The sequence below is a fragment of the Kogia breviceps genome, chromosome 10, assembly GCF_026419965.1.
Source record: "Kogia breviceps isolate mKogBre1 chromosome 10, mKogBre1 haplotype 1, whole genome shotgun sequence".
In the NCBI taxonomy this organism is placed as follows: domain Eukaryota; kingdom Metazoa; phylum Chordata; class Mammalia; order Artiodactyla; family Physeteridae; genus Kogia; species Kogia breviceps.
Genome location: NC_081319.1, coordinates 40,578,019 through 40,603,731, shown reverse-complemented (window position 1 = coordinate 40,603,731; position 25,713 = coordinate 40,578,019). Strand labels below are relative to the sequence as shown.

At 38.7% G+C, this 25,713-nt stretch overlaps 1 protein-coding gene across 3 annotated transcripts in view; it reads right to left on the bottom strand.

The window, feature by feature from the left end:
- Nucleotides 1-25,713, bottom strand: part of SMARCC1 (SWI/SNF related, matrix associated, actin dependent regulator of chromatin subfamily c member 1) — a 182,131-nt gene that overhangs the window by 138,135 nt on the left and 18,283 nt on the right. For 2 of the 3 annotated variants that reach the window (XM_059076999.2, XM_059077001.2), the window contains exons 3-5: nucleotides 13,872-13,957; nucleotides 3,086-3,167; nucleotides 1,857-1,949 (exon numbers count right to left, since the gene is read on the bottom strand). In XM_059076999.2, coding sequence (XP_058932982.1) covers nucleotides 1,857-1,949; nucleotides 3,086-3,167; nucleotides 13,872-13,957 — 261 coding nt within the window. Of the gene's footprint in view, nucleotides 1-1,856; nucleotides 1,950-3,085; nucleotides 3,168-13,871; nucleotides 13,958-21,142; nucleotides 21,214-25,713 lie in introns of those variants that run through there. The other variant, XM_067044362.1, reaches the window with a different exon arrangement.

Sequence of the window (25,713 nt, the reverse complement as noted above, 5' to 3'; positions counted from 1 at the left end):
AAATAAGGCAAGGAATTCTTAATCACTAGAAGTGTCTGAGCACACTTTTAACAGCCTGAGGAGAGGCTGAAAAGGGGATGTCAACATCTAATGTGTGAGGCAACAGTCAGAAGAGCACACTGTTGAGGACTGTGGTCTCTGGAGTCCATCAGACAGGCCTGGGTTTGCACCTTAGCTCCACCATATACTACTTAACATGACATGGGCAAGTATCTAATTTTTTTGTGCTTCAGTGTCTTCTGTGAAATAGAGTGGTAACAATAAAACCTACTTCACAAGAATTTTGTTAGGACTAAGTTAAGAGACACAATGAGCTAATAACAGTGAGAGGCACACTGTAAGTGCTCAATGAATGGAGTTATTAATGCATTTTAAATGCCTGAGCAAACGCCTGATCATAAGTATTCAATAATGGTATTATTATTAGCTTTTAGGATCTCTTCCCTAACATTCTATGAAACCAGGAAGATCTTTATATCTCACTGGAGGTTATCTCTAGAAAATAATCACTAAGTCAGATTTCTTAAGAAATATGACAGCGATAAATGTTCAGTATAAATTGTAGGAAAATACATCAACTTTTCCCAGGATGATTTGGTAGCAGTAACAGTATATAATTTCAGCTTGAAATCAACAACCAGCTGGTTAACTTGTTCCACTTATGCCCTCTAACATTCTACCTGTAATTAAGCTATACTTGACAGTCACTCCAATAAAAGAGATAGTCTAAAAGAGAAAAGGTTAAGTGATTTGTTCAGTCATATGCCAGTAAAAAAAAAAAAAAAGGAAGTGGACTTCAGACTGCTTGAACTGAAGGCACAATCCTATTACCTTTCTCTTTGGTACAGATGTTATACGTAGGAAAAAGACTGTACTAAATCTCCAATTTTAAGAAGTACCGGGTTGGCCAAAAAGTTCGTTCGGGTTTTTCTGTACCATCTTACGAAAAACCCGAATGAACTTACTGGCCAACCCAATATTAGAAATATTTGCTTTGAGAACTTGGAAGATATTTTACTAAATGCTAAAACATAATTCAACCAGCAATTTCTCTTACAGCAGAAAAAAGATATTTCATGAGGCTTCTCAAATAATTCTAAGAATTGGTAAAACTGTCATTCAAATGATTATATTTCAAAAAATTACCTTCTGAGTATCCTCAGCTACTTTACCATGACAAAAGTTTGCTTACAGTTTAGCCACATATGCAGTCACAGACCTACACATGCATAAATATGCAAGGTCTTCACCTAAACTGAAGTTAGAGAAAGGAGGTGAAGATGACAGAATATAGCACTGGTACATGTAAACCAAGACAAGGTAAGCTTATGGGGAAAACAGAATTTTCCAGTCAGTTTTTCAAAGCTACAAATATAAATATAATACATATAATGGGGGGAGGCAGGTTTACTTGAGGTAATATTTGATCTCCTCCGACCAACAACTGTGTCACCAGCTCTCACTCTGTTTGACTTTATAATTATGGTGATGCAGAGTATGCTGGTCTCTTTAACTCTACATAAACATATTTCACAGTAAGACTATGATGAATCCATACCAATGACTTTATTAAATGCTACTCTAGGATACATACATGTATCAAATCATCACACTCTACCTCTTAAATTTACACAGTGTTATGTGTCAATTATATCTCAATAATACTAGGGGGAAAATGCTATTCTAGGCTAAGAACTGGAGGTGAGTGGAGAGAGAAGAAAACTTGGTACTGTAAGAACCAAAAGAGAGAAAACTTTCACTTAATGCATATATATACAAATATCAAAAGGTATTATAGCTGAGATTCATAAGAATTTTATACTACACAATGCTTCTGAAGTAATCATGTATATTACCTGATGTCGTTTGATTATATCTTTCAATTTGTTAGCCAACTTCAGATCAATGTCTGGAATGAGGTAGATGTTGGGTCTGGTCAGACAATTGCTCTGAGGATAAAAGAAAGATTTTGAAATTCTTTTGGTTTTGAAATAATGTCACATTATGTATGCATTTACCCTAATGGCAAAAGTAGGCACTCAAAGCCATACTGCTTAAAATAGGAAGACGTACTTTGGTAGAGAATGTAAAAGTCTTATTTTAACATAAAACTTGGTGTTCAGCAGGCCACTTAATGCCATTCCCAGATCCCTTCTCTGCAGCTAGGTACACCTGCACAAAACACTGCTGAGACTCGTGACCTAGAGAAATTCATTATCTTTTTCATTAAGGTACCATACTGATAAATTAATCCTCGTAGTCCATTTACCTGAACTTACCTTAACAGTCTAAGTCTAATGTAGCATTTTCACCTAACCTGGGAGGTGGAGGTTGGGGGAGAATACATGGGGAGGGATGCCCATTTTGGCTCATCATCTAAGTTACTTAAAATATCAAAACTGTGGATTATAGCTCTTTTCCCCCATTTCTAATCTTATAAATAGCAATGATTAAAACATGCATATTAACTCCCCAAACTATCACCAAAAATCAACCAAAAAACAAAAACCACTCAGTTATTTCTCCAAGTTAATAGTCTGTGAGACAAGTTTCAGGCATTAAGTTAATGACAATACCTAGCAGAATTGCCAGCTGCGTCTCCCCAGAAAGGTTATTCAGTGATCACTAAAAATCAGCTATCAATAAAAACAATAAGAAAGAAAAGAAGAAAATTAAGTGTTCTCTTCTCCAGGTTATAATCTACTTGGGGAAATACGATTTATATTTATGGTACAACCATGAAACAAATCCAAAACAAAACACAGAAAATGACTGTATACACAAGGGACGAGTAGGAGAAAATACTTATATAAAATATGAAAGATTCAAATAATGGATTTGGTGAAATTAATAAAGAAAAATATCATAGATTATTTTACCACAAGTTTAAGAAAAAATATTCTATAAATGACAAATTTTAGTCATTCTTTGTAGATCTAATCCCCAAAAACCCATAAAAATAATACAACAATAGATTTCAGAAAACTTTTCTTCCTTTGATCTTTTGGCAATCTAATAAAGTCAATCTTAGAACTGAAAGTATACTAAAGGAAAAAAATTTTAATAATCTAACTTTCTGAGTTACCTGCACCAATGTTTTTTCAATGTTCATAAACATTTCAACATTACGATCCATTCGGGATGGATTCTGTAAATCAAACCTCCGCCTGTAAGAGAAGAAAATCATCAGTTAATTTGTCTCCCACCTTAAACAAAAGTGAAAACTTGGTTTTAGTATCCAATGCAAATGAGTTGGAAAGATTTGGAAATTAAAATAGCACTCTACAAAATGTATGATATTTTCTCAGCAGTATAAGAAATCACAGTGTCAACACCTTCATAAAACATTAAATTTTATGACATTAAGATCTACTCCATTGAAGGAGAAAAACCATATGATCATCTCAGTAGATGCAGAGAAAGCTTTTGACAAAATTCAAAACACCCATTTATGATAAAAACCCTGCAGAAAGTAGGCATAGAGGGAACTTTCCTCAACATAATAAAGGCCATATATGACAAACCCACAGCCAGCAGTGTTCTCAATGGTGAAAAACTGAAACCATTTCCAATAAGATCAGGAACAAGACAAGGTTGCCCACTCTCACCACTCTTATTCAACATAGTTTTGGAAGTTCTAGCCACAGCAATCAGACAAGAAAAAGAAATAAAAGGAATACAAATCAGAAAAGAAGAAGTAAAGCTGTCACTGTTTGCAGATGACATGATACTATACATAGAGAATCCTAAGGATGCTACCAGAAAACTACTAGAGCTAATCAATGAATTTGGTAAAGTAGCAGATACAAAATTAATGCACAGAAATTTCTGGCATTCTTATACACTAATGATGAAAAATCTGAGAGTGAAATTAAGAAAACACTCCCATTTACCACTCCAACAAAAAGAATAAAATATCTAGGAATAAACCTACCTAAGGAGACAAAAGACCTTTATGAAGAAAATTATAAGACACCGATGAAAGAAATTAAAGATGATACAAAATAGATGGAGAGATATACCATGTTCTTGGATTGGAAGAATCAACACTGTGAAAATGACTCTACTACCGAAAGCAATCTACAGATTGAATGCAATCCCTATCAAACTACCACTGGCATTTTTTACAGAACTAGAACAAAAAATTTCACAATTTGTATGGAAACACAAAATACCCCAAATAGCCAAAGCAATCTTGAGAACGAAAAATGGAGCTGGAGGAAATCAGGCTCCCTGACTTCAGACTATACTACAAAGCTAATCAAGACAGTATGGTACTGGCACAAAAACAGAAATATAGATAAATGGAACAGGATAGAAAGCCCAGAGATAAACCCACACATATATGGGCCACCTTATCTTTGATAAAGGAGGTAAGAATATACAGTGGAGAAAAGACAGCCTCTTCAATAAGTGGGGCTGGGAAAACTGGACAGCTACATGTAAAAGTATGAAATTAGAACAATCCCTAACACCACACATAAAAATAAACTCAAAATGGGTTAAAGACCTACATGTAAGGCCAGATACTATCAAACTCTTAGAGGAAAACATAGGCAGAACACTCTATGACATAAATCACAGCAAGATCCTTTTTGACCCACCTCCTAGAGAAATGGAAATAAAAACAAATATAAACAAATGGGACCTAATGAAACTTAAAAGCTTTTGCACAGCAAAGGATACCATAAACAAGACCAAAAGACAACCCTCAGAATGGGAGAAAACAGTTGCAAATGAAGCAACTGACAAAGGATTAATCTCCAAAATTTATAAGCAACTCATGCAGCTCAATAACAAAAAAACAAACAACCCAATCCAAAAATGGGCAGAAGAACTAAATAGACATTTCTCCAAAGAAGATATACAGATTGCCAACAAACACATGAAAGAATGCTCAACATCATTAATCATTAGAGAAATGCAAATCAAAACTACAATGAGATATCATCTCACACCAGTCAGATTGGCCATCATCAAAAACTCTAGAAACAATAAATGCTGGAGAGGGTGTGGAGAAAAGGGAACACTCTTGCACTGCTGGTGGGAATGTAAATTGATACAGCCACTATGGAGAACAGTATGGAGGTTCCTTAAAAAACTACAAATAGAACTACCATAGGACCCTGCAATCCCACTACTGGGCATATACCCTGAGAAAACCATAATTCAAAAAGAGTCATGGGGGCTTCCCTGGTGGCGCAGTGGTTGAGAGGCCGCCTGCCGATGCAGGGGACACGGGTTTGTGCCCCGGTCCGGGAGGATCCCGCGTGCCGCGGAGCGGCTGGGCCCGTGAGCCATGGCCGCTGGGCCTGCGCATCCGGAGCCTGCGCTCCGCAATGGGAGAGGCCACAACGGTGAGAGGCCCGCGTACCGCAAAAAAAAAAAAAAAAAAAAAAGAGTCATGGGGTTTCCCTGTTGGCGCAGTGGTTGAGAGTCCGCCTGCCGATGCAGGGGACACGGGTTCATGCCCCGGTCTGGGAAGATCCCATATGCCGCGGAGCAGCTGCGCCTGTGGGCCATCGCCGCTGGGACTGCGCATCCGGAGCCTGTGCTCCGTGACAGTGAGAGGACCGCGTACCGCAAAAAAATAAAAATAAAAATAAAAGAGTCATGTACCAAAATGTTCACTGCAGCTCTATTTACGATAGTCAGGACATGGAAGCAACCTAAGTGTCCATCAACAGATGAATGGATAAAGAAGATGTGGCACATATATACAATGGAATATTACTCAGCCATAAAAAGAAATGAAACTGAGTTATTTGTAATGAGGTGGATAGACCTGGAGTCTGTCATACAGAGTGAAGTAAGTCAGAAGGAGAAAAACAAATACCGTATGCTAACACATAGATATGGAATCTAAGAAAAAAAATGTCATGAAGAGACTAGCGGTAGGATGGGAATAAAACACAGACCTACTAGAGCATGGACATGAGGATATGGGGAGGTGGAAGGGTAAGCTGTGACAAAGTGAGAAAGTGGCATGGACATATATACACTACCCAACGTAGGGTGGATAGCTAGTGGGAAGCAGCCGCATGGCACAGGGAGATCAGCTAGGTGGTTTGTGACCACCTAGAGGGGTGGGATAGGGAGGGTGGGAGGGTGGGAGGGATGGAGACGCAAAAGGGAAGAGATATGGGAACATATGTATATGTATAACTGATTCACTTTGTTGTAAAGCAGAAACTAACACACCATTGTAAAGCAATTATACTCCAATAAAGATGTTAAAAAAAAAAATCTACTCCAGTCAAAATGATCTACCAATTCCAAGAAGTATCCCCTGTTTTCCTTAAACCTAAGACATTTTACATCACACAGTAGTCCACAGATCCAAAGACAGTGAACTACTATACCATTCTTCAAGTATATGGAAAGTCTACCTACTTTACATATACTTAAAAGTCATCTGTTCAAATTCAACAATGCCTGTAATTCTCTTAGAGCCTACTATTGTCCCAAATGTGGTAAAATTCGTCTATTTACCTTTATTTGAAATCCTTCCCCAATGTCTCTTTATCTAAGTACCCAAGCATAACATGGGGATGTTGTCTTTGCCTATTCTTAGTCATTTCCATAGGGTTAAATCTTTACAAATCTGAATGCTTCCTTCCTCATTATTTTTTATTCAACATTTACTTTGCTTTTGTTCCATTTTAATTCCAGGGAGAGGAGTATAGCTTAGTGATTAAGAAGTGTTGACTGTGAAGTCAAACTGCTATGGGTTCTAATCCTGATCCCATCTTTATGTAGTCTTGAGTGATTTACTAATACAAGGATAAATTTTTTCATGAGTACAATGGGCCCTAAGGGTTTTTGTGAAGGTTAAATGAAGTATACATGTTAAGAGCTTAGCAGAGTGCTTATGCTTAATCTGTTAGTAAGTGATCAATAAATGTTAATTATGGTTATAATTTTTTTTAATCATTACTACCATGCACTAACTAGGATTAAGCAGTTTGAGTCCAGAGCTCATGCTCTTAATCCTCAGGTCATCCTGTTTTATCCTGCAGATGCTCCCCACACCTCCAACATTTCTTTCTAACTCTGCAGCCTTTCTAGAATGTCACCACTCACTCAATGGGCTTGATACTACCACTTCCAGAACTAGTCCTCAAGTCTCTTCCTCTATGAAGCTATTGCTGTCTTCCTTCGTGTTACTAATACATCATGTGCACCTGCTGTTACAGCCCCAGTCATTTTGCTGGTAAGACATTGCATTAGATGCCTTGAGGACAAGGACCAGGTTTTCTGACCTACACAGCCCTGTGGATAATGGAATGTGTGGCTTTATTCTGACCGAGGTCTTATATTTATTTATTATGAATTTTTCATTACTGTGCTAAGACTGAAACATTTCCTAAAGTAATGCCAATTGAGAAATTAAGCAAAGTGTCCACTAAAGCACAGAAATAGGTAATTCAGAATAGAACTAGTTAGATTTTAAAATAACATTTATAGATAAGAGGGACCTCCATCCCAGATAACTGTATCTTGATTTATCCTTGATACACAGAACTTTTCCTTAATCTCACCCCCCCCCCCTTTTTTTTTAAGTTTTTGAGTATCCTCCTTCCCTAACCTCTTTTGAGGAAGGGGTAGGTCAGAAATTCCAAGCAATCTGCATTAACTGGCAAGATAACAGATTAGCAACCAACGAATCAGGACAACCCTATTACAGCTGACAGAAAAACAGTCTCTAACAAGGAATAATCTGAATAACAGTAAGGATCTATACCTTCACATTAGAATATCTACATTCTAATCTTTTTCAAAATTAGAATACTGCCACCTGGTAAGTTTTACAACTTTAAAGATAAGATGACTCCAGGCATTGAACATCAACTGTCCATTACAAAAAGAGAAACAACCAGACATTATATGCCTCCAGATGGAGAAACACAACAATGTCTATGAAGTATTGTTGTTAAAAAAAAAAATGAAACTGAATCAGACCACACCTCCAGATCTAATTATCACTTTACTAGAAATTAAGAAGACTATGGTAAATGATCTTGGGGATGTATCAGCAAAATCTAGGACATAATACAATTCTACAAGACAACCTGTTTTTGTAAAAAATAATTATTATCATTTTCGAGGAAAAGAAGAAAGAGTGAGAAGGAAAATCAGAAATTTTTAAACAGAGATTTAAGAGTCATATGAATCAACTACAACATATGAATTGTCTGGATACTGATTCAAACAAAACATAAAAAACGTTCACGAGATAATCAGAGAAACTTGAACACTAAGCAGATATTTAATAACACTGAAAACTTACTGATAATTTTCTTGGTTATGATAATGGTAGTTATTATGCTTTTTTAAAATCTAATTTTAGAAATAAATATACAGAGAAGTATTTACAGATAAAATTCTATAAAGCTGAAGATGCATGATTAGACATGGCAGCTCATTATATTATTCTCTCTTCTTTTATGTATAGTTTATATTTTCCATAATAAACTAAAATGGTTTCCAAAAAAATGATTTGATAACATGACACATTAAAGTTTTCCTCAATCTGCAGTATGCTAGGTAAGCAAAAGTACATATATGAATATTAAGAAAACCTGAAACAAAGAGATGAGGTAAATGCAGTATAACCTTTAGTTGAAAGATTTTATTTGACTTATTCTAAAATTACTAAGGGTATTCAAATAAACTTTACTTTTTATAATATGGAAAGATGCTCAAACCTGCCCAAAAGAGAAATGCAAATTAAACTAAAACTGTAAAACCTTTTTTTTGACTCTATCACAGACTGTCAAGATCAAAAGGTGAGGTAATACAAATAAATACAACTATTGGCCAGGGAACAAGTACACTCTCAATACATTTTGGTAGAACAATAAATTAGTACAATTCTGTTTGAAGATAATTTGCAACTGTATTACGTTTCTTGTTATTTCAACTTGAGTTGAAATAACAAGAAACATAATACAATTATGATTCCATCTGACAATTTCAGAGTGAAGCTAGCACTGGGCAGGCCTCATAGGAGGGTTCTAGAAAAGGGGGAAAAAATTGAAAGAGATATTATTACCCTAAGACCTATAGAGAGAGACTACATATGAACATATTTTCTTTCTTTCTGACTTAAAACTTTGGGCCATTTAGGCTGTAAATATAAACTCTCCATTGAGGGTTTATTAATTAATTAATAAGTCTTCTGCTTTATTTTCCTCTGGTAATCTGCTGGGCAATGTCTTGCAGCAGCCTTTCAATCTAAGACAATACCTACTGTCTGTCAAAAAGGCCTTAATAGCTGTATTGCTCTAAATTCGCTACCTCTTGTTAATATAGTTAGAGATGTTCTCTCCTCATCCTCAGCCATGCATAAAAAAGCCTGAATAAAACTAATCAATAATGAATCCTAGGGATTCCCTGGTGGCGCAGCGGTTGTGAGTCCGCCTGCCGATGCAGGGGACACGGGTTCGTGCCCCGGTCCAGGAAGATCCCACATGCCGCGGAGCGGCTAGGCCCGTGAGCCATGGCCGCTGAGCCTGTGCGTCCGGAGCCTGTGCTCCGCAACGGGAGAGGCCACAGCAGTGAGAGGCCCACGTACCGCAAAAAAATAATAATAATAATAATGAATCCTAGCGAATGAGTTTAACTCCTGGAAAAGTGGTGTAAAGGGCCTCAGAAGCAAACTTCTAAAAGGCAAAACAAAAATGCACTGAGCTGGGGGCAAGGCAAATAGCAACAGTACAGCAAACAGTTGTATGGGAGGTGACCAAAGTTGGCCTCGAGTGTAAGGGGCTTTGTTTAATGAGGCTAAGCTATAAAAGTCTGAAGACCATCACCAGTAAGAGGTCCAGTATGCTGATCCCAAAAGAATGGCACACAGCCTAGATATAAGAGACTGGAAATAGGTAGTCCCATATGGGAAGAAGAGGGAGGTCTACTATACAGAAGTAGACTAAAAAATTATATCCCACTAGGTATGTGACTTTGAGGATAAGGAAATTGGTTTGAACCCTTGCGCAGGGTGCTCTTTCCATATATACATATATATGTGTGTATGCAAATACATATTTTTTTTTAAATTAAAAAGCTAGATGACTAACAGAAAACAGTGTTTTAATCTACTCTATCAAAATGGATAATTCTTCACAAGTTAGAAGATCTAAACCACATTTTCATTTAAATGACAACCTGACTAACCAGCATTTCTCAATGTGTGGTCTTAGGATCATCTAGAGTGTTTCTTGAAAATGCAGATTCTGTTTCCATGCCAAGCTTAGTAGATGACACTCTATGTTCATAAAGCCCAGTAATTTATATTTTTAACAAGGATTCCAAGTGATGTCTAAAAGTTGAAAGCCACTGCCAGAGACTTTCTGTGGTAAAAACTGAAACAAATTTTTTTTTTTTTTTTTTTTTTTTGCTGTACGTGGGCCTCTCACTGTTGTGGCCTCTCCCGTCGCAGAGCACAGGCTCCAGACGCACAGGCTCAGCGGCCATGGCTCACGGGCCCAGCCGCTCAGCGGCAAGTGGGATCCTCCCGGACCGGGGCACGAACCCGTAGTCCCCTGCATCGGCAGGTGGACTCTCAATCACAGCGCCACCAGGGAAGCCCGAAACAAAATATTTTTATCTGAAGGAGACTTTGAAGAAGGAAATAAAAGTTGAATAATCAAGTCTTAAGGTAGAAAGAAAAGTATTATCATTCTAACAAACAAAAAGGTCTGACCTTGTCTGTAAGAAATAAATGTCAGTAGCAAATAGTGTCATAGGGAAAAATAAAAGGTTACTACTCATATTAAGACAAATCCTAGGGACTTCCCTGGTGGTCCAGTGGGTAAGACTCCATGCTCCCAATGCAGGGGGCCTGGGTTTGATGCCTGGTCAGGTAACTAGATCCCACATGCATGCCGCAACTATGAAGTCCATATGCTGCAACTAAGAAGTCCACATGCCATAACTAAAGATCCCATATACCGCAACGAAGATCCCGCGTGCCGCAACTAAGACCCAGCGCAGCCAAAATAAATAAATATTTTTTTAAAAAAAAGACTAATCCTAAACTTTATGTTCACTGAACCTAGCTTACCACTGCCAAGCAAAACTAATAAAATACAAAATATTTTCATTCAATAACTCTTTGAAAGGCATTAACTATGATTACAACATATAGCAACCTGTTTAGAACTGTAAGAGAATAAACAAGGTCCTAATCACTCTACAAGAGGACACCAACATTTACTTTTCTGTTACTGGGTTGAACCTGGCTACATTTAATCTCTCCTTCAGGAAATGTCTTTGGATTTCCACAGTATGTCAAAACCATCCTTCTTGGTATCCCTTAGTTATATATAACTACACTTGAAAAACTACAAATAAGGGCTTCCCTGGTGGCCCAGTGGTTAAGAATCCACCTGCCAATGCAGTGGACAAGGGCTCAAGCCCTGATTTGGGAAGATTCCATGTGCCACAGAGCAACTAAGCCCGTGAGCCACGACTACTGAGCCTGCACTCTAGAGCCCATGAGCCACAACTACTGAAGCCCGCGCGCCTAGAGCCCATGCTCTGCAACAAGAGAAGCCACCCAAATGAGAAGCCCACACACCGCAACAAAGAGTAGCCCCCGCTCACCTCAACTAGAGAAAAGCGTGCAGGAGACAACGAAGACCCGACACAGCCAAAAATAAATAAATGGGCTTCCCTGGAGGCACAGTGGTTGAGAGTCCGCCTGCTGATGCAGGGGACACAGGTTCGTGCCCCAGTATGGGAAGATCCCACGTGCCGTGGAGCGGCTAGGCCCATGAGCCATGGCCGCTGAGCCTGTGCATCTGGAGCCTGTGCTCCACAATGGGAGAGGCCACAACAGTGAGAGGCCCATGCACCGTAAAAAATAAATAAATAAATAAATAAAAATAAATAAATAAAATAAATTTATTTTAAAAGTAAAGAAAAAAACCACTACAAATAAGACGTTTCCCCCCCCCCTTTTTTTAAATACTATTTAGAGACATCCAGAAAGATCAAACTCAAACACACTAATTCTGGAATCTTTTTTTAAAAAAAAATAAATTTATTTATTTATTTTTGGCTGCATTGGGTCTTTGTTCCTAAACCGGGGCTTTCTTTCATCGTGGTGAGAGGGGGCTACTCTCCGTTGCAGTACAAAGACTTCTCACTACGGTGGCTTCTCTTGTTGCAGAGCACGGGCTCTACGCGTGCAGGCTTCAGTAGTTGTGGTATGTGGGCTCAGTATTTGTGGCTCACGGGCTCAGTAGTTGTGGCTCATGGGCTCTAGAGCGCAGGCTCAGTAGTTGCAGCGCATGGGTTTGGTTGCTCTGCAGCATGTGGGACCTTCCCAGACCAGGGCTTGAACCTGTGTCCCCTGCATTGGAAGGCGGATTCTTAACCCCTGTGCCACCAGGGGAGTCCCTCTAATTCTGGACTCTTAATCTGTACAGTCTATTCACAAATATACCAATAATTACCAGGTGTTCCCACTCAACCTCATATACGTGACACTCTATCCTGACATCACTGGAACCTAAGAGGAAGCAGGAAGTAAGTAAGAAAGCAGAAACAAAAAGGAACAACAGGAAAAGAGAATGGCCATAATGAGGAAACCAACAAACTTTGGAGCTACACTGTGAGGTTCGACTGGAGAACAAAGGTTCAGAACATTATGTTGGGTGTGAGGCAAGTCAGAAGCAGTATCAAGATGATAGTCCACTGTTCAGATGTCCAAATGGGTGGGCAGTTACTAAAACATGCACTGTTGGAACACAGGTGATCCACTCACTGCAAGTGTGTAAGTCATAGGAGATGGGAGAAGGTGTGTACTGCAATTGGTGTGTAATTATACTGGAAAGAGGATAATTCTGGTACAATCTGAGAAGAAGACTTTTACTCCTCATTCCTCTTAAAGTCTCTAACTCTATCCTTTACTTCTTTTTTGGCCCGATTTTTAATTTAAAGATGATTTATTTTACATATCCTTCTAAACCATCTTAAATCTTTTCAGATAAAAATATTTCACTGTACTGGCACACAAAGCGAGTTACACAATGACTTAGGAAAAGACATTTCACTCTGACACTCTGTCCTCAAGAGTCCAGGTCGGACTTGGAAGAGATACAAGCTGAACAAGAAAACCAGTAAAGAGTTCCAACTGGGAAACCAGAGCGAGGGTACAAACCATATATGAGAGTACCCAGACATGCTGTCAATCCTAGATCAGGGAATACTATGGCAAGAGCTGCAACAGCAGAGCTGAAAAGAGAAATGAAAAACAGAAGGCTATCCTCTGGGCTTCCCTGGTGGCGCAGTGGTTGAGAATCCGCCTGCCGATGCAGGAGACACGGGTTCGTGCCCTGGTCCGGGAAGATCCCACATGCCGCGGAGCAACTAAGCCCGTGAGCCATGGCCGCTGAGCCTGTGCGTCCGGAGCCTGTGCTCCGCAACGGGAGAGGCCACAACAGTGAGAGGCCCGCATACCACAAAAAAAAAAAAAAAAGAAGGCTATCCTCTGATAACAACAAACTCTCATGCTCATTTAATCAATAAAACAATATATAATGTGTCTTTCAGCACATTATAATACACATTTATGTATTTCACAGTGAGCCTACCTTCCAATTTGCTAATAATGCACATCCATCTATTATCTACATATAACCATAAATGAAAAATAACTTGCATAATAACTGCAACATTTGTTTGACATTTTTCTTGGATGTAGGCAAAAAGTAAATTAGGGCTCTAGATAAAAAACAACATACTTTGGATATTAATCATAACGTGCTTATAGAATTCTCTAACACCATACAAAGGAGGAACAGGTTTAACATTGAAAAACTTCAATATCACAGCAAAACATGCAAATAAATACAAAAACTTACCATCCCTGTTCATTTTTATATTTGTAAGCAGCCCCAAGAATGTGACACAAGGTGCCTCCAGCTTTGAAATCCATGAAACATTTTGCCTAAAAAATGATACAAGTTACACATGAGAAAAATCAAAGTTCTGACAAAATTACTCATCTCTGAATTCTAAGCTTAATAAACTCAAAGTTATAAACAACTTCTAATTTAATAACCTCCTTAAATACTTCTGGAACAAACTAAGGTACAAAGAAATTTTTCTAATTTTCTTTAGAAAATTTTCTTTAAGTAAACAGTCTATGAAAAACAAGATTTACAAAATATACATCAAACTGCTTCAGCAGAAAACATCAAATGGACAAAATACTGATATACCACCAACTCCACTGGTAAATTTAAGATCTGATTTTTAAAATGTACAATAAGAAATATTAGGCCAGGCTTCCCTGGTGGCGCAGTGGTTAAGAATCTGCCTGCCAATGCCGGGGACATGGGTTTGAGCCCTGGTCTGGGAAGATCCCACATGCCACGAAGCAACTAAGCCCGCAAGCCACAACTACTGAGCCCACGAGTCTAGAGCCCGTGCTCTGCAACAAGAGAAGCCACTGCAATGAGAAGCCTGCGCACCGCAACAAAGAGTAGCCCCCGTTTGCCGCAACTAGAGAAAGCCTGCGCACAGTAACAGAGACCCAACACAGCCAAAAATAAAATAAATAAAATAATTTTATTTTTTAAAAAATTAGGCCAATATAACTGATGAACATAAATGTAAAAATCCTCAACAAGGGCTTCCCTGGTGGCGCAGTGGTTGAGAGTCTGCCTGCCGACACAGGAGACACAGGTTCGTGTCCCGGTCCAGGAATATCCCACATGCCGTGGAAAGGCTAGGCCCGTGAGCCATGGCCGCTGAGCCTGCGCGTCAGGAGCCTGTGCTCCACAACATGAGAGGCCACAGCAGTGAGAGGCCCGCGTACGGCTAAAAAAAAAAAAAAAATATATATATATATATATATATGTATATATATATATATATCTCCTCAACAAAATACTAGCAAACCGAATCCAACAATATATTAAAAGGATCATACGCCATGATCAAGTGGGATTTATCTCAGAAATGCAAGGATTTTTCAATATCCGCAAATCAACCGTGATACACCACAATAACAAACTGAAGGATAAAAACCATATGATCACAACAGATGATGAAAAAGCTGTTGTTGTTGTTGTTGTTGTTGTTTTCTTTGCGGTACGCGGGCCTCTCACTGTTGTGGCCTCTCCCGTTGTGGAGCACAGGCTCCGGACGCGCAGGCTCAGCAGCCATGGCTCACGGGCCCAGCCGCTCCGCGGCATATGGGATCTTCCCGGATCGGGGAACGAACCCACGTCCCCTGCATCGGCAGGCAGACTCTCAACCACTGCACCACCAGGGAAGCCCGATGAAAAAGCTTTTGATAAAATTCAACATCCATTTCTGATAAAAACCCTCCAGAAAGTGGGCACAGAGGTAATATATCTCAACATAACAAAGGCCATATATGACAGACCCATAGGTAACATCATACTCAATGGTGAAAAGCTGAAAACATTCCCTCTAAGATCAGGAACGAGACAAGGATGCCCACTCTCACCACTTTTCTGCAACATAGTTTTTGAAGTCCTAGACACAGCAATCAGAGAAGTATAAGAAATAAAAGGAATCCAAATTGGAAAGGAAGAAGTAAAACTGTCACTCTGCAGATGACATAATACTATACATAAAAAATCCTAAAGACACTACCAGAAAACTACTAGAGCTAATCAATGACTTCGGTAAAGTTGCAGAATACAAAATTAATATACAGAAATCTGTTGTATTTCTATACATTAACAACAAAAGATCAAAAAGAGAAATTAAGGGAACAACCCTATTTACCATCGCATCAAAAAGAGTAAAATATCTAAGAATAAACCTACCTAAAGAGGCAAAAGACCCGTACTCTGAAAATTTTAAGATGAAAGAAACTGAAGATGACACAAGCAGATGGAAAGATATACCATGTTTCTGGATTGGAAAAATCAATATTGTCAAAATGACCATACAAGGCAATCTAGTTTCAATGCAATCCCTATCAAATGACCAATGACATTTTTCACAGAATTGAAACAAAAAATTTTTTTATTTACATGGAAACACAAAAGACACTAAATAGCCAAAACAATCTTGAGAAAGAAGAATGGTGCTTGAAGAATCACGCTTCCTGACTTCAGATTATACTACAATGCTACAATAATCAAAACAGTATAGTACTGACACAAAAACAGACACACAGATCAATGGAACAGGACAGAAAGCCCAGAAATAAACTCATGCACTTATTGTCAATTAATCTGTGACAAAGGAGGCAAGAATATAGAATGGAGAAAAGACAGTCTCTTCAATAAGTGGTGCTGGGAAAACTGGACAGCTACACGTAAAAGAATGAAATTAGAACATTCTATAACACTACATACAAAAATAAACTCAAAATGGATTAAAGACCTAAATGTAACACCAGATACTATAAAATGCCTAAAGGATAACATAGGCAGAACACTCTTTGACTTAAATCACAGGAATATTTTTTTGGCTCCATCTCCTAGAGTAATGGAAACAAAAGCAAAAATAAACAAATGGGACCTAATTAAACTTAAAAGCTTTTGCACAGCAAAGGAAAACATAAACAAAATGAAAAGACAACCTATGGAATGGGAGAAAATATTTGCAAACAACGTGACTCAAGCAAGGGATTAATTTCCAGAATATAAAACAGCTTATGCAGCTCAAACAACCCAATCAAAAAATGGGTAGAGAATCTCAACAGACATTTCTCTGAAGAAGACATACACATGGCCAACAGGCATATGAAAAGATGCTCAACATCACAAATTATTAGAAAAATGCAAATCAAAACTAAAATGAGCTATCACCTCACACCAGTCTGAATGGCCATCATCAAAAAAAAAAGTCTACAAAGAGGGACTTCCCTGGTGGCGCAGTGGTTAAGAATCAGCCAGCCAATGCAGGGGACACGGGTTCAATCCCTGGTCCGGGAAGACCCTACATGCTGCGGAGCAACTAAGCCCATGAGCCACAATTACCGAGCCTGCCTGTGCTCTAGAGCCCGCAAGCTGCAAGTACTGAACCCGTTTGCTGCAACTACTGAAGCCCATGTGCCTAGAGCCTGTGAAGAGAAGCCACTGCAATAAGAAGCCCACACACCACAACGAAGAGTAGCTCCCGGCTCGCCACAACTAGAGAAAGCCCATGTGCAGCAACAAATACCCAATGCAGCCAAAAATAAATAATAAATAAATAAATTTATTTTAAAAAGAAGTCTACAAACAATAAATGCTGGAGAGTGTGTGGGAAAAAGGGAACCTTCCTACGCTGTTCGTGGGAATATAAATCGGGGCAGCCACTATTGAGAATAGTAAGGAGGTTCCTTAAAAAATTAAAAATAGGGCTTCCCTGTTGTTGCAGTGGTTGAGTCCACCTGCCAACGCAGGGGACACGGGTTCGTTCCCAAGTCCAGGAGGATCCCACATGCCGCAGAGTGGCTGGGCCCGCAGGCCATGGCCGCTGAGCATGTGAGTCTGGAGCCTGTGCTCCGCAACGGGAGAGGCCACAACAGTGAGAGGCCCGCATACGGGAAAAAAAAAAAAAAAATTAAAAATAGAACTACCATATGATCTAACAATCCCACTATGGGGCATATAGCCAGAGAAAACTCTAATTTGAAAAGATACATGCACCCCAATGTTCACAGTGGCACTATTTACAATAGCCAAGACATGGAAGCAACCTAAATTCCATCAACAGTTGAATGGATGAAGAAAATGTGGTGTATACACACACAAACACACACAAAACTGGGTAATACTCAGCCAGAAAGAATGAAATAATGCCATTTGGAGCTACATGGATGGACCTAGAGATTATCATACTAAGTGAAGTAAGTCACACTGAGAAAGACAAATGTCATATGATACCACATAGGTGGAATCTTAAAAATGATACAAATGGGGGGCTTCCCTGGTGGCGCAGTGGTTGAGAGTCCGCCTGCCGATGCAGGGGACACGGGTTCGTGCCCCGGTCTGGGAAGATCCCACATGCCGTGGAGAGGCTGGGCCCGTGAGCCATGGCCGCTGAGCCTCAGCGTCCGCAACGGGAGAGGCCACAACAGTGAGAGGCCCTCGTACTGAAAAAAGATACAAATGGGGAATTCCCTAGTGGTCCAGTGGTTAGGACTTTGCGCTTCCACTGCAGGGGGAATGGGTTCGATCCCTGTTCGGGGAATTAAGATCCTGTGTGCCACGTGGTGCAGCCAAAAAATTAAAGAAAAATATTTTTTAAATAAAAATTTAAAAAGATACAAATTTATGGGCTTCCCTGGTGGCGCAGTGGTTGAGAATCCGCCTGCTGATGCAGGGGACACGGGTTTGTGCCCTGGTCTGGGAAGATCCCACATGCCGCGGAGCGGCTGGGCCCGTGAGACATGGCCGCTGAGCCTGCGTGTCCGGAGCCTGTGCTCCGCAACGGGAGAGGCCACAACAGTGAGGCCCGCATACCACAAAAAAAATAAAAATAAATAAATAAATAAATAAATAAATAAATAAATAAATAAATAAATAAAAAGATACAAATTTGTACAAATTTTTTTTTTAATTTGTATTTTTAAAAAAAGATACAAATGAACTTATTCACAAAACAGAAACAGACTCACAGACATAGAAAACAAACATATGGTTACCAAAGGGGAAGAGGGGAAGGATGAATTGAAAATTTGGGATTAACAGCTACACAGTACGATGTGTCAAACAGGTAAACAACAAGGACCTACTGTATTGCACAGGGAATCATATTCAATATCTTGTAATAACCTATAATGGAAAAGAATCTGAAATATATATATGTACATATGTATAACTGAATCACTTCACTGTATACCTGAAACACTTCACTGTACACCTGAAACACTGTAATCAACTATACTACAATAAAAGAAAAAAAAAACTAATGGACAAAATATTGATATACTACAAAACTCTACTGGTAAATTTAAATTTTGATTTTTAAAATGTGGAAAATTCCAGTCACACACAATTTCCAATATGGTTCTCCTGTTGAATAAGAAATATTAGTATACATTAGGTTTTTTTTTCCAATTTAGGTTCCTGACATTAAATTTTTAAAAAATTATAACTAAACTCTTATAATATTTTAATGACCACTGAAACATGGTATAACTATATTTAACTATGCATTTAAGTTACAGCTAAAATATGTGCAAGAATTTAAAAAAGATTTGCACTTTATGGATTATAAAAGCAGAGCTCAAATAAATCAAATGCTGAATGACTTCCATATTTTGGAAGTAAAAATTTAATATAAATGTGATCATCAAATAGGCTAATAAGATAAAGTGTTAGGGACTTCCCTGGTGGTCCAGTGGTTAAGAATCCACCTTCCAATGCAGGGACGTGGGTTCGATCCTTCGTTGGGGAACTAAAATCCCACGTGCCGCGGGGCAACTAAGCCCACATGCCACAACTGAGCGCACATGCCTCAACGAGAGCGCCCACGTGCCACGAACTACAGAGCCCACGCACTCTAGAAACCACACGCCACAACTAGAGAGAAGCCCACACACCACAAAGAGCCCGCACCGCAACGAAAGATCCTGCACGCTGCAACTAAGACCCGACAGCCAAAAAGATAAAGAAAATAAATAAAATAAATATAAAACAGTAAAAAAAAAAAAAAAAATGAAGTGTTAAAAACATACCATTCACATTTTTTTTCCTTTGAAAACTATTAAAAAATAATATAATGGAAAAAAACACATGATATCAAATATTAAGAGACAAAAAAACAGAATGGTGGTTGGTAGGGTCTGGAGAGAGAGAGGAATGGAAGTTATTGTTTCACAGGTACAGAGTTTTCAATTTACGAAAATGACAAAGTTCTGGTGATGGATAGTAGTAACAGTTACACAACAACATAAATGTACTTAATGCCACTGAACTATACACTTAAAAATGACTAAAATGGTAAATTTTGTTATGTTTATTTTACTACAGTTAAAAATAAATAAATAACATGTTTTAAAATAAGAAATATTAAGAATCACTAAGATGAGTTCTTCCAAATTAAACAGACAAGTAAGCCTCACAGATCAGTCTGGTTATCTCGTTGCTTTTAAAACATTACATGGGTTTCTGAGTTCCTAATTTTTTGCCCAACACTATTCCTGGTACATCTCAAAAGCTGCATTACATATTCTAAACAAAAGCATCTGGGTGCAAGTCTTATCAATGACAACTTGTTATTTATCTGAGAAAATGTATAAGACATTACAATTTTGTAGTGTTGGCACTTAAACTAGAATAATGTGCTAAGGTACCTACTAGAGTAGAATGAGACTTAGTTCTCCTACTAATCCTTCTCTGAACCGCCCAGAGATTGAGCTAAAATGTTCTCACCAACCACATGGGCATATCACTACTGCACACAGTCACAACACTCGCAGCGTAATACAGAAATGACTGGTTTATAGATTTATCTGTTATTCGAACTCCTTGAGGACAGAAATAGTGTCTTACTAAAATCTTTAACATCAATATTCAGCAGAGTACCTGACAATGTAGGTAATCCATAAAAATTTTCTCAACAGTTCTACCATACTAAAATCATTTAAAAATTCAGATTCAAGCTACTGAGAAATATATATTGAGCAGATCACAATAAAACATCTCTACATGTAATTTAAGGTTATAGTCAATTTTTAGACAGATTAATTTGAGAAATTAAAATATTATCAGATATATGCTTGAGACAGACAAAATAACTTCTATCAACATCTATAGGGACAAGGGATGAATGAAGAGGTAGAAAACTGAGACCTTCAATTTTCTAATGGTAAGATCTGAATAAATGGAAAGAGGGAGACTCACAAACCTGTCAAGGGTACTACTAGTTCCAGTAATAAAGTACAATAAGAAAAACATTCTTAAAGATGTGGCAGAAGAAACAAAAGAACAAATAGGGACCTCGTCATACATCAAGGATTCTTAGAACTTGCATGGAAATGGATTTGGGATTCTGGTCCTCCTGACAAGCTCAGTATCAGTATCACCCACATAAAAGTGTAGTAGACCAGAGTCAGGGGATGGAAAGCTGGAGGCAGAGACAAGAGATTCCTCAGGGACACCCACTGGCCCCTGACTGTACTTCCTCATTCAATCCTCATCCCAACTACACTCACCTTGAAGAGGGCCTGCTCAAGCTGCCGCTGGATGTGGTTCAAATATTAGAGCTCAAGTTCTTAAACATTCTCTAAAGAAGCCAGATTATTAAGAGTAAATTCCTCTTAATTAGTACTGAAAAACCTAAAGAATAATAGGGTACCGAAACTTGAGCCTTCCAGAGCCAGCAAAAGCAGCCTGCCTTTGGTGAGTTATCTAAGCAGCTGCATACCCCAATTAGAGACTCTGGGGGTCAGGGACAGCTCTAACAGGCTGCTTCTATTCCCAGTTGTGTGACCACACTGCTTTTGATAAGCTGTTACATCTCTGACTAAATTGGAAATTTAATCTAATCTTATTCTGGATATATATAAAGTGGTCTCAGCCTACCTATTTATACAGCCCACTTAAAATTCTACTGAGCTGAGTAAACCTTAAAAAAGATAAACCTAACTGCAATACTTAAAAGTGCTTTTAATTTGTGCCATAGTGTCCTTATTTCTTTATTTTTTGACTTATTCATTAAAGACAAGGTAGTGCCAATGTGCATTAAAAAGGACGACAATGGTATAAGTTTGTGTGCGTAAAATATACACATTTATAATGCCATGTTTGGGTCTATTAATCAATGCATGACTGTGCCAGAAAGCGGATGTGAGGAAGTGAATAAAGGAGCATAAACCGAACATGAGCCAGAAACCAAGAATGTTCACAGAAAATCACAGTCATCTTCATAAATTGAAAACAGTTACAGGGGGAAAAATCCTAACACTTAAAAGAGCCCAGAATCCTTTTACCTCACAAAGTACAATGACAGTAAACATTCCATAAGTTTCTTTATGTATTTTAACTGCTTTGAGTTAAAATAATGCTTTCTAGAAACATTTCCCAAGTTTATTAATAAAAGAAATGATAATAGTGTTCTAATTATCACCTCTAATCATAGGTAATCACTGGTGTAGTATTCTTATTCTTGAGGAGAACGAAAAGTATTATAATTACTACCAATTATTGAGAATTTACCATGAGGCACTTTATATATATTACCTCATTTACTCCTCACAAGTTCACTGTCTTCACCCCATTTTACAGATGAAAAGGTGTTGCTGGCTCTAGCAATATGGCAGACTAAATAACCAGAAAACCCTACCACTAAAAATATATGTTGGATAAAAAATACAGACATTATTTTAAATGTGTAGCTGAAATAGGAGGAGAACAAATCCCCAGGGACAAAAATAAAATAAGAAAAATAAAATTCAAACTAAAAGTCAAAGTGGCAATCTTGTTGAGTTAAAAACTAAAATTCTAGGGCTTCCCTGGTGGCGCAGTGGTTGAGAGTCCGCCTGCCGATGCAGGAGACACAGGTTCATGCCCCGGTCTGGGAAGATCCCACATGCCGCGGAGCGGCTGGGCCCGTGAGCCACGGCTGCTGAGCCTGCGCGTCCGGAGCCTGTGCTCCGCAACGGGAGAGGCCACAACAGTGAGAGGCCTGCGTAACGCAAAAAAAAACCCCCTAAAATTCCAGGGTGACAGGAGGCTGGGAATAATGGGATTAAATAGGTAAGTAAAATCAACCTTGATAACCTAAATGCTAGGGTTTAAGTTTCTCTATAGGGTCAGGAAGTAAGACTACAGACCTACGCAAGTGAGGACATTAGAACTAAGACAATCACCCACCACACACATAACACCAGGGGTATCAACAGGTTGCACCATTAGGGAAAGGATAAGCTAGAAAAACTATGTGCCAGCTAAAAACTAAGGAGGAAAACAAGCTTCCGCCTCAAGATAATTTGAGTTGGAGATGTACAGTATCAATACTTAGTCTAGGAACCTCATGCCAAATTAACATAAGAATTGGTCCTAGGGACTTCCCTGGTCTTCCAGTGGTTAAGACTGCGCACTCCCAATGCAGGGGGCACAGGTTGCATCCCTGATCAGGGAACTAAGATCCCGCATATTGCACACTGCGGCCAAAAAAAAAAGAATTGGTCCTAAAGTTGGCGGGTCCTCTGAAGTGCCTTAATGAGCAAATTCTCAACCCAGGTCAACAGGATTCCCACTGAAAGAGAACTGACAGGCCACAATTTCAAACAATTGTTTTTAAGTCAACAGACAAAGCTAAGAGCAAGATTAGAATCCTTATTTTCAGATAACAGCAAAAACATGACAGGGCTTGTAAAATTAGAATACATAAAGTGATTAAGGCCACTAAAAAGAAAGACTTGAGAAATATATATATGTAACCCGTAGAACAAATAACATCCAATCAAAGTAAAAGCACAGCTGACAGAAAATTAGACAATTAGACACAGAAGAATAAAAGCTAAAGTTTCTTAGAAATTTTAAAGGATATAAATCCTCAGATTCGAGAAACACATCAGGGGCTTTCCTGATGGTGCAGTGGTTAAGAATCCGCTTGTCAATGCAGGGGACACAGGTTCAAGCCCTGATCCGGGAAGATCCCACATGCCACAGAGCAACTAAGCCCGTACACCACAACTACTGAGCCTGCAGTCTAGAGCCCACAAGCCACAACTACCGAGCTTGCATGCCACAACTACTGGAGCCTGTGCACCTAGAGCCCGTGCTCCGCAACAACAGAAGCCACTGCAATGAGAAGTCCGCGCGCTGCAATGAAGAGTAGCCCCTGCTCGCTGCAACTAGAGAAAGCCTGCGCACAGCAATGAACACCCAACGCAGCCAAAAATAATTAATTTTTTTTAAAAATTGGTAAAAAACAGAAGAGAACAGCCCAATGGTACAAAATATAGAAGGGTGCTCAACTTCATTAGTTATCAGCAACTACAAAACAATGTGTATCACCACAAATCTGCCAAAAAACTAAAATTAAAAAGACAGACAACTTACAAGCATTGGTGAGAAAGTAGAGTATTAGAACCCTTGTACACTGTACACTGCATGTGGGAGTATAAATTGGCACAAGGGTTCTGGAAAACTGGCCGTATCTGCTAAAGCTAAACATGCACCCCCTGTGATCCAGCAATTCCACATGTGGGAGTGTAACTGACATAAATACCTATGTTTACCAGAAGACATATGCAAAAATATTCACAGCAGCACTATTTGCAATAGCCCTAAACTGGAAATAACCCCCAAAACCCATCAATGGTAGAAGTGATAAATAAATTGTGCAATATGCCCACAGTGAAATATTATGCAGCAAGGGATGCCAAATTATGACCAAGCTGCCCATTTTTAAAATTTTCATTTGAACACAATCACACCTACTCACGTAGGTAATTGTCTTTGCCTGCTTTTTAAGCTACAACAGAGTTGGGTAGTTGTGACAGAGTTCATATACCTGCAAGCCTAAAATATTTACCATTTGTCCCTTTAAGAAAAAATTTGCCAAACCCATAAACAGTAACCAGAATGAACAAACTGCAACTACAAGTAATAACATGGAAGAATTTTACAAATCTAACATTTGTCTGTATGCTTCAAAAATTTAAGTCATGAAGAACAGGTGGTCCAGTGGTTAAAAATTTAAGTCATGAATGACAAAGACACAGGCTGAACTATTTCAAATTAATCAAGACTAAAGAGATACAACTAAAATGTGGGATCTTGGTTTAGATCTTATAAGAAACGTTTCTGAGATAATTAGTGAAATGTGAAGACAGATTATATAATAGATAATGGTATTGTGTCAATGTTAAATTTCCTAAATTTGCTAACTGTATTTGTAAGACAATGTCCTTGTTCTAAGGAGATCCAGGCTGCAGTCTGAAGTCTCTACAGTTTTGCCCTCCCTGCTAGATTGGACCCCATGGACATCAGGAACTTCTCCAGTCACTCTAAGAGTGTAGTATCACTCCTGTAGTGACTAAGATGAGTGATTTGTCTCCAGAAGTACTTTTGTTCTTGCTTCTCAGACTTACATGCTAATCTTGGTCTTTTCCTCCCCCATTCCAGAAAGTCCTAGAATTTAGCATGATCTTGAAAAACAATACCATTCTCAGATACAGATAATAAAATACTTAAACCTGTAGGGACCATAATGCTCACTGATTCCTAGTTTTCTAATGCTTCTTTGCCACAGAACACTTTCAGGAGCAGAAAGCTCAAAAAGAAGTCTATCAGGAAAAACTGTTCAAAGTGAAAAATTTGAAGACAACAGATTCCTCTTAGACCTGCCCATTTATTCCTGCCACTCAGGTACTCTGAAGGGAACAATGATAAAACCAAGGATCAGATCCAATGCCTTTTCCTGACGACTCTAAGCCTTTTCTTATTAACTTCCTTTTCCCTAAAATTTATTTAGCACAAAGCATGGTTTATTGACTCAAATAAAGGAAACAGATCATTGAAGTGACAGTCCTAAAACTCCCATCCTTTCCTCTACACCAGACTGACCAAGTTCATGAGAATTCCAGCCATGAAGTCAGTCACACTTAATGGGTAGAAATTCCAAAGTATCAGTGAGAGATAGCCTACAGACTGTGACTTGTTTAAAATGTCCCAAAATAGTACTACCCAGTTCAATCACATGACCTTATTTGTTAGAACTGGCTTTGACAACAAATTTTACCCTTAACGTATTCATTACATTCCACCAAAGATA